Source organism: Hypanus sabinus, unplaced genomic scaffold (assembly GCF_030144855.1).
Source record: "Hypanus sabinus isolate sHypSab1 unplaced genomic scaffold, sHypSab1.hap1 scaffold_1354, whole genome shotgun sequence".
Classification (NCBI taxonomy): Eukaryota; Metazoa; Chordata; class Chondrichthyes; order Myliobatiformes; family Dasyatidae; genus Hypanus; species Hypanus sabinus.
Window position 1 is genome coordinate 81,450 of NW_026779425.1, and position 9,504 is coordinate 90,953.

The 9,504-nt window shown below is 53.4% G+C and overlaps 1 protein-coding gene across 1 annotated transcript in view; it reads right to left on the reverse strand.

The window, feature by feature from the left end:
* The window catches only part of arl2 (ADP-ribosylation factor-like 2), an 84,809-nt gene extending 77,580 nt beyond the window's left edge, over positions 1-7,229 (reverse strand). Inside the window, exon 1 of the mRNA XM_059959232.1 lies at positions 7,089-7,229. Coding sequence (XP_059815215.1) covers positions 7,089-7,153 — 65 coding nt within the window. The 5' untranslated portion in view covers positions 7,154-7,229. The remainder of the gene's footprint in view (positions 1-7,088) is intronic.
* Between the last annotated feature and the right edge of the window lie 2,275 nt (positions 7,230-9,504).

Sequence of the window (9,504 nt, forward strand, 5' to 3'; positions counted from 1 at the left end):
CAGCACGTTCCAGCCCTTGGCCAATACCCTCGAAACTCCGATCTTCCTCGTACCCGTATAAAACCCCTTTCTCCGACAGCACGTTCCAGCCCTTGGCCAATTGGCCAATACCCTCGAAACTCCGATCTTCCTCGTACCCATATAAAACCCCTTCCTCCGACAGCACGTTCCAGCCCTTGGCCAATACCCTCGAAACTCCAATCTTCCTCGTACCCATATAAAACCCCTTCCTCCGACAGCACGTTCCAGCCCTTGGCCAGTACCCTCGAAACTCCGATCTTCCTCGTACCCGTATAAAACCCCTTCCTCCGACAGCACGTTCCTGATCTCCTCCCCACTGTGCAGAATAGTTATCCCTCAGGTTCTGATTAAACCTTTCACCTTAACCCCACAACCCCACCCTGGGTAAACAACCTCGCACCCTACCTGTGCCCCTCCTGATTTTCTCTACCTCTGGAGATTGCCCCTCAGTCTCCTGCTCTGCAAACCTGTCTCACCTCTCTCTGTGCGATTCTGACCCTCAAGCCCTTGCAAATCCCTTCTGCACTCAGATCAAAACTTAACACAGTGTTCCAAGTGTGGTCTCACCGACTCCTTGTACAATCGCTACTTAAACACCAACTTCTATATCCAGTGCGGTGACTGATGATGGCCAGCATTCCAGAAGTCTCCTTCAGGACCCTGTCTCCCTGTGACTCCTCGTTCAGGGAAGAGCACACTTGTACCCAAGGTCTCCCTGTTTTACAGCAGTACCATGGAAGCTGTACCTTACAGAAGGGGAAAGCAAGGTTTTGACCACCTTCATTCAATACCAAATTGTGCTTTTCTGAATGAAACACCATTGGCCATTTCTCAGCCCACCTGCCCAGTCAATGACAATCCCGACTGTCAACATCACCCACTTTCGTGTCATCTCGGAATCACAATCAGCTTTAATACCACCAGTGTCTGCTGCAAAATCACCAGTCAGCAGTACACTTCAATACATAATAATAAACTATAAATTATAATTGGAACTTACAGTCCTGTGCAAACGTTTTAGGCACATATAGAATCGGTAGGGCTCCTGTAACTTTTGCACAGTACTGTACTTGTCAACGTGGAGCAGACAGTGAGTTTGTAAATCTGGTGGGAGCAAACGATGTTGGGAATGGTGAGGGTGGAGGGGTGTGGGACGGGGGCAGAGAAGGAGTGTCAGGGGTGGGTACAGACACACCCAGCCCTGAGACACCAGGCAAGGTCATTTGATTCCAAACAATTGGTTTATTGATCATTAAAGAATGTCTCTCTGGTGCTTCCCGCTCCCTCCCTTCCCCTTTTCCCAACCATGATTCCCCTCTCCCTGCCCCCTTCCCACTCTCAGTCCACAATAGAGACCCAGATCAGAATCAGGTTTACCATCACTCACACGTGGCAGGGAATTTGTTTTTGTGTGTGTGACAGCAGTACATAAAATTACTACAGTACTGTGCAAAAGTCTTAGGCACCCTATCGATATATAAACGTGCCTAAGATCCTTGCACAGTACTGTAGGCCGGGGACTGATAGACATCATGACTCAGCGCTGTCGTAGGGTGGGGACTGAGAGATGCCACGCCACCGAGTTCTATTGAGAGGGTGAACAGCCTCATCCTTCTCCCAACACATCAATTACCTGACAACCAGCACCGACCGTAGACTAGGGGCTCCCAATCTGCAGTCCACGGACCCCTCGGTTGCCGGCAGGGGTCCGTGGCTGGGAGCCTCTGGTCTTCACGTTTTACACTGTGCGGATTCACGTGCTTATCTGGACATTTCTGCAATGTTGTGAGGGGAGGGAACCTCCCCCCAGTTCCCGATTCTGACACCGTCTGGGTGAAAACATCCCTCCTCAGGTTCGCTCTACCCTCCGCCCTCTCCGCTTCAATTGCAGCTCTCCTCAGAGGGGGAAGTCTCTCAAGTTCTGCTCCCCTCGGCCTCCTCAACTCTAAATGAACGGAGCCGACGCATTGTCTCCCGATGACTGAGACACTCTACCCCAGGTAACACGAGGTGAATCTCCTCTGCACCTTCACCAGCGGAGTCACCTCCTTCCATTGTGTGGAGAACAGACTCTGAAACCGAAATTTGACCTCTCTGCTCTTGTCTTGTATTCCACCCCCCCCCCCCCCCAGTGAAGCAGGTAACATCACCGTAACTACCTGTGCTGCCAGGATTCCCACTCGTACACAGATACTCCCTCAAGCCAGCACATCCTGGCTGAATCGCTGCCCAGAATGGGGCTCTGGTGCACAGGAGAGAGGAAAGCTAGAGGGTTACAAATGCAGGCAGCTCCATCATGGGCACGAGCCTCCCCAGCTTCAAGGACACCTTCAAAAGGCGGGTGGCATCTGTCAGGAAGGGCCCCTATCCCCCAGGGAGAAGGGATAGGAGTTCAATGGCAGCTTCTTCCCCACTGCCATCTCCTCCCAAAAGGCAATTCTCAAAAAGGCAGCATCCATTATTAAGGACCCCCACCACCCAGGACATGCCCTCTTCTTATTGCTACCATCAAGGAGGAGGTACAGGAGCCTGAAGACACACACACAACGATTCAGGAACAGCTTCTTCCCCTCTGCCATCAGGGAGGAGGTACAGGAGCCTGAAGACACACACACAACGATTCAGGAACAGCTTCTTCCCCTCTGCCATCAGGGAGGAGGTACAGGAGCCTGAAGACACACACTCAATGATTCAGGAACAGCTTCTCCTCCTCTGCCATCGGGGAGGAGGTACAGGAGCCTGAAGACACACACTCAACGATTCAGGAACAGCTTCTTCCCCTCTGCCATCAGGGAGGAGGTACAGGAGCCTGAAGACACACACTCAGTGATTCAGGAACAACTTCTTCCCCTCCGCCATCAGGGAGGAGGTACAGGAGCCTGAAGACACACACTCAACGATTCAGGAACAGCTTCTCCCCCTCTGCCATCAGGGAGGAGATACAGGAGCCTGAGGACACACACTCAACGATTCAGGAACAGCTTCTTCCCCTCTGCCATCAGGGAGGAGGTACAGGAGTCTGAAGACACACAGTCAATGATTGAGAAACTGCTTCTCTCTGTTACTGCCAGATTTCTGAATGGACATTGAACCCATGAACACTACCTCACCGTTCTGCTCTCTTCTGAACAAATTAATTTTATACTTGTAATCTACAGTAGTATATTCTGTACTGCAAACAATTACTGCCCAAAAGAGCGAGCTTCACAACATGTCAGAGATAAGCCTGATTCTGGATGCTCTGATTCACGTCTGCTGCGATCAGGTCACTTTCGGTGTGTGCTGCGTCTGCGAGGCTGGTTTCGACGTAGCTTTCGTTGGGTGCTGCGTCTGTGAGGCTGAGCCGGGCGGCGCTGTGGGAGTCCATAGCGGTTGTTCTCCCTTCTGCCGCTGGCGTGGGATGGCAAGTCTGTCGGGACCCTGGGGACTTGTGGAAACTGTGTGGTGGTTTCTTTTGAACTTACAGTCCTTTAACATCTTTGGACTATTTTTACTGTGCCCATAGTCTGTTTTTTATCAATTATGCTATTGTTTGCACTGTTGTAACTTTGTGGTTTTGTGCAGGTCTTGTAGCTTTAGTTTTTGGTCTTGTTTTTGTCTGGTGGATTTGGAGCTCCTTTCCGGGGAACGTGCTAAACGGTAGCGCGATATTAATACGCAGCAGCCTCTCCGGACTCTGGATTGGGGATTGCCAAACGTTATGTGGATTTTCTGGTGTAGTCTGTTTTGTCATACGCTTTTGTGATATCATTCTGGAGGAACGTTGTCTCATCTTTTAACTGCATTGCATTTGTGGTTTCTAAATGACAATAAACTGAATCTGAATCCTACGTACACGCCAGTTGTCAGTGCCTAAAACGAGGAGTACCAGCTCCTGTGCTACACCACTTTCACAGACCACCTGCCGCCTGAAACACCGTTCTCACCCACATCAATCCTTCCCTCTTCACAAAGATTAAAATCAGCCTGCTCAAACAGGATCACACCCCCCCCCCCCCAAACCATCGCTGCCCTTCATTAAACCTGACCTTCCCAAGTGTAGATACAATTTCTACCCCGACAACACTCACAAGGTGCTGGAGGAACTCAGCAGGCCAGGCAGCATCCACAGAAATGAACAAACAGTCAACACTTCAGGACAAGACCCTTCATCAAGTTTAAATATTTCGGTCTGGGTCGCAGCAAGTCCCCATCAGGCCGTGCAGTTTATCCTCCTTCAGACCCATCACAGTATGTTATACTTGATTTTCTTTAATGCTAATGTGTTATAGAATTTCACCGCCCATCCCCGAATTCTCTGACTAAAACATCCTTTTACTCCCTGAAATACAGTTTGCCCCTTTGGTCCCCAGCACACCCTACCCTTCACTGATACCCTCTGCCTGCAACACACTTTGAAAATGCACCCTTTTCCCACCCTGTCTCTTGCAAAAATGCTATCCCCTTCTCACAATTCCTCCGTCTCCGCCGCATCTGCTCTCAGGATGAGGCTTTTCATTCCAGGATGAAGGAAATGTCTTCCTTTTTTAAACAAAGGGGCTTCCCTTCGTCCATCATCAACTCTGCTGTCAAACACATCTCTCCCATTTCCCGCACATCTGCCCTCACCCCATCCACCCCACTCGGGATAGGGTTCCCCTTGTCCTCACCTACCACCCCACCAGCCTCCAGGTCCAACGTATAATTCTCCGTAACTTCCGCCACCTCCAACGGGATCCCACTACCAAGCACATCTTTCCCTCCCCCCCCCATCTGCTTTTCGCAGGGATCACTCCCTACACGACTCCCTTGTCCACTCGTCCCCCCCATCCCTTCCCACCAATCTCCCTCCTGGCACTTATCCTTGTAAACAGAACAAGTGCTACACCTGCCCTTACACTTCCTCCCTCATCACCATTCAGGACCCCAGACAGTCCTTCCAGGTGAGGCGACACTTCACCTGTGAGTCAGCTGGTGTGGTATACTGTATCCGGTGCTCCCGATGTGGCCTTTTATATCTTGGTGAGACCCGACGCAGACTGGGAGACTGTTTCGCTGAACATCTATGCTCGGTATGCCAGAAAAAGCAGGATCTCCCAGTGACCACACATTTTAATTCCATGTCCCATTCCCATTCTGATATGTCTGTCCATGGCCTCCTCTACTGTCAAAATGAATCCAAACTCAGGTTGGAGGAACACCACCTTATATACTGGCTGGGTAGCCTCCAACCTAATGGCATGAACATTGACTTCTCTAACTTCTGTTAATGCCCCTCTTCCCCTTCTTACCCCATCCCTGACATATTTAGTTGTTTGCCTGTCCTCCATCTCCCTCTGGTGCTTCCCCCCCCCCCCCTTTCTTTCTCCCAAGGCCTCCTGTCCCATGATCCTTTCCCTTCTCCAGCTCTGTATCACTTTCACCAATCACTTTTCCAGCTCTTAGCTTCATCCCACCCCCTCTGGTCTTCTCCTATCATTTTGCATTTCCCCCTCCCCCCACTACTTTCAAATCTCTTACTATCTTTTCTTTCGGTTAGTCCTGACGAAGGGTCTCAGCCCGAAATGTCGACAGTGCTTCTCCCTATAGATGCTGCCTGGCCTGCTGTGTTCCACCAGCATTTTGTGTGTGTTGTCTGTCCTGACGAAAGGTCTCGGCCTGAAACGTCGACAGTGCTTCTCCCTATAGATGCTGCCTGGCCTGCTGTGTTCCACCAGCATTTTGTGTGTGTTGTTGTTTGAAAATGCACTGGCATTGTTCGTAATACGTCGACGTGATCGATTGACCTGCCTTCACACACACAGGCTCTTGCAGCACCGACAATGCTCTTCACTGCCTGGCTCCAGTTCTTGGTTGGGAACCTCTTGTTCATCAGATCTCCCACACTCATCCGAAACCCTCCACCCCCCTCACTCCTACTCCTTTCTGCCCTCTCTCTGATCTCCATTCCTGTCCTCCCCCCTTCCACTCATCCTCTTCCCCTCACCCAACCCTTTCACCCTGACACCACTCCTTAACGCTTCCCCATGACCCACTATTGGCCCCCCCACCCTCTGTGGCCCAACATAGACCACCCACACCCCCACGACTGAACACTGCCCCTTCCCCACCCCATGACACCATACCTGACCCACCCCACCCTCTGTGGCCCAACACTGACCCCTTCCCCACCCCATGACACCATACCTGACCCACCCACCCTCTGTGGCCCAACACTGACCCCTTCCCCACCCCATGACACCATACCTGACCCACCCACCCTCTGTGGCCCAACACTGACCCCTTCCCCACCCCATGTCACCATACCTGACCCACCCACCCTCTGTGGCCCAACACTGACCCCTTCCCCACCCCATGACACCATACCTGACCCACCCACCCTCTGTAACCCAACACTGACCCCTTCCCCACCCCATGACACCATACCTGACCCACCCACCCTCTGTGGCCCAACACTGACCCCTTCCCCACCCCATGACACCATACCTGACCCACCCCACCCTCTGTGGCCCAACACTGACCCCTTCCCCACCCCATGACACCATACCTGACCCACCCACCCTCTGTGGCCCAACACTGACCCCTTCCCCACCCCATGACACCATACCTGACCCACCCACCCTCTGTAACCCAACACTGACCCCTTCCCCACCCCATGACACCATACCTGACCCACCCACCCTCTGTGGCCCAACACTGACCCCTTCCCCACCCCATGACACCATACCTGACCCACCCACCCTCTGTGGCCCAACACTGACCCCTTCCCCACCCCATGACACCATACCTGACCCACCCACCCTCTGTAACCCAACACTAACCACCCTCACCCCCACGACAGAACACTGACCACTCACCCCATGACCTCTGACCATCCACCCCCATGACCAAACACTGACCACTCACCACCCCCGTGACCAACACTGATCCCCCATGACCATCCTTGACCTCCCACCCCCGTGACCATCCTTGACCTCCCACCCCCGTGACCATCCTTGACCTCCCACCCCCGCGACCATCCTTGACCTCCCACCCCCGCGACCCGGCGCTGCCCAGCCTCCGACCCCGCACTGCTCCCGCCGGGATACAGCATCAACAGCCGCACCTCGCGTTCCTTCTCCTTCATCTTCTTCAGGATGCTCAGCAGCCCCATCCCGCCGGTCTCCTCCTCCGCCGCCGCCGGGCCGCCGGGCCGCTCTCCCGCCTCCGCGGCACCCTCATTGGCTCGCTCCGCCAGCAGGACCCTGCCGATTGTTCAATCCCCCCGTCAATCAAAGCCAGCGCCCTCCGATTGGCGATTCCCGTCGTCCGGTTACCGACGAGAATGCGGCAGGCAGCAGGATGGGTCGTATCGGGCTGGAGTCGAGCCACAGCGCCACCCGTGGAGGTGCCGCTCAGGCAGGGTCCTGCAGGGTGCTGGCAGGCTGGGTTGAATCGGGCTGGAGTCGAGCCACAGCGCCACCCGTGGAGGTGCCGGTCAGGCAGGGTCCTGCAGGGTGCTGGCAGGCTGGGTTGAATCGGGCTGGAGTCGAGCCACAGCGCCACCCGTGGAGGTGCCGGTCAGGCAGGGTCCTGCAGGGTGCTGTCACTCCATCAGAACACAACTGCAGATGCTGTGGATCAAAGAATATGTACACAACGCTGGAAGAACTCAGCAGGCCAGGCAGCATCCGTGAGAAAAGAGTAGCCAACGTTTCCGGTGCGGCCTCCAGACCCAACGCAGACTGGGGGACCATCACAACAGACAGGACCTCCCAGTTGCCACCCACTTCAACTCTGCCTCTCATTCCCATCTAGGTATGTCCAGACATGGCCCCCTCTACTGCAGTTCATTCCAATCCTGTGCAATACCAAATCACCCCAAAATCCTAATGAAGTACAGCCTCTGCCGTACCTTCTTGGAGCTCCTTCGATATTCCAGGTCCAGGATAGAGCATTACAGCACAACAACAGGCCTGCTGGTGTGGGACCCGAGGCTCCTGTACCCCCTTCCCGATGGAATCAGTTCAGAGTTGAAGTTATCCTCACTTGTTCAGGAGCCTGATGGTTGAGGGGTAATAACTGTTCCTGAACCTGGTGATGTGGGACCTGAGGCTCCTGTACCTCCTTCCCGATGGAATCAGTTCAGAGTTGAGGTTATCCTCGCTGGTTCAGGAGCCTGATGGTTGAGGGGTAATAACTGTTCCTGAACCTGGTGGTGTGGGACCTGAGGCTCCTGTACCTCCTTCCCGATGGAATCAGTTCAGAGTTGAGGTTCTCCTCACTGGTTCAGGAGCCTTATGGTTGAGGGCTAATAACTGTTCTTGAACCTGGTGGTGTGGGTCCTGAGGCTCCTGTACCTCCTTCCCGATGGAATCAGTTCAGAGTTGAGGTTATCCTCACTGGTTCAGGAGCCTGATGGTTGAGGGGTAATAACTGTTCCTGAACCTGGTGGTGTGGGACCTGAGGCTCCTGTACCTCCTTCCCGATGGAATCAGTTCAGAGTTGAGGTTATCCTCACTGGTTCAGGAGCCTGATGGTTGAGGGCTAATAACTGTTCTTGAACCTGGTGGTGTGGGAACTGAGGCCCCTGTACCTCCTTCCCGATGGAATCAGTTCAGAGTTGAGGTTATCCTCACTGGTTCAGGAGCCTGATGGTTGAGGGCTAATAACTGTTCTTGAACCTGGTGGTGTGGGAACTGAGGCTCCTGTACCTCCTTCCCGATGGAATCAGTTCAGAGTTGAGGTTATCCCCTCTGGTTCAGGAGCCTGATGGTTGAGGGGTAATAACTGTTCCTGAACCTGGTGGTGTGGGAACTGAGGCTCCTGTACCTCCTTCCCGATGGAATCAGTTCAGAGTTGAGGTTATCCTCACTGGTTCAGGAGCCTGATGGTTGAGGGTAATAACTGTTCCTGAACCTGGTGGTGTGGGACCTGAGGCTCCTGTACCTCCTTCCCGATGGAATCAGTTCAGAGTTGAGGTTATCCTCACTGGTTCAGGAGCCTGATGGTTGAGGGGTAATAACTGTTCCTGAACCTGGTGGTGTGGGACCTGAGGCTCCTGTACCTCCTTCCCGATGGAATCAGTTCAGAATTGAGGTTATCCTCACTGGTGCAGGAGCCTGATGGTTGAGGGGTAATAACTGTTCCTGAACCTGGTGGTGTGGGACCTGAGGCTCCTGTACCTCCTTCCTGATGGAATCAGTTCAGAGTTGAGGTTATCCTCACTGGTTCAGGAGCCTGATGGTTGAGGTGTTATAACTGTTCCTGAACCTGGTGGTGTGGGACCTGAGGCTCCTGTACCTCCTTCCCGATGGCAGCAGTGAGAAGAGAGCATGGCCTGTGTGGTGAGGATCTTTGACGATAGATGCTTCTTTGCTACGACAACATTTCCTGTCGATGTGTTCAGTGGTGGGGAGGGTCTTACCCGTGACGTACAGGGCCGAATGCACTACATTTTGTCGGATTTTCCACTCAAAAGGCATCGGTGTTCCCGTACCAGGCTGTATTGCAGCCGGTCAGCAC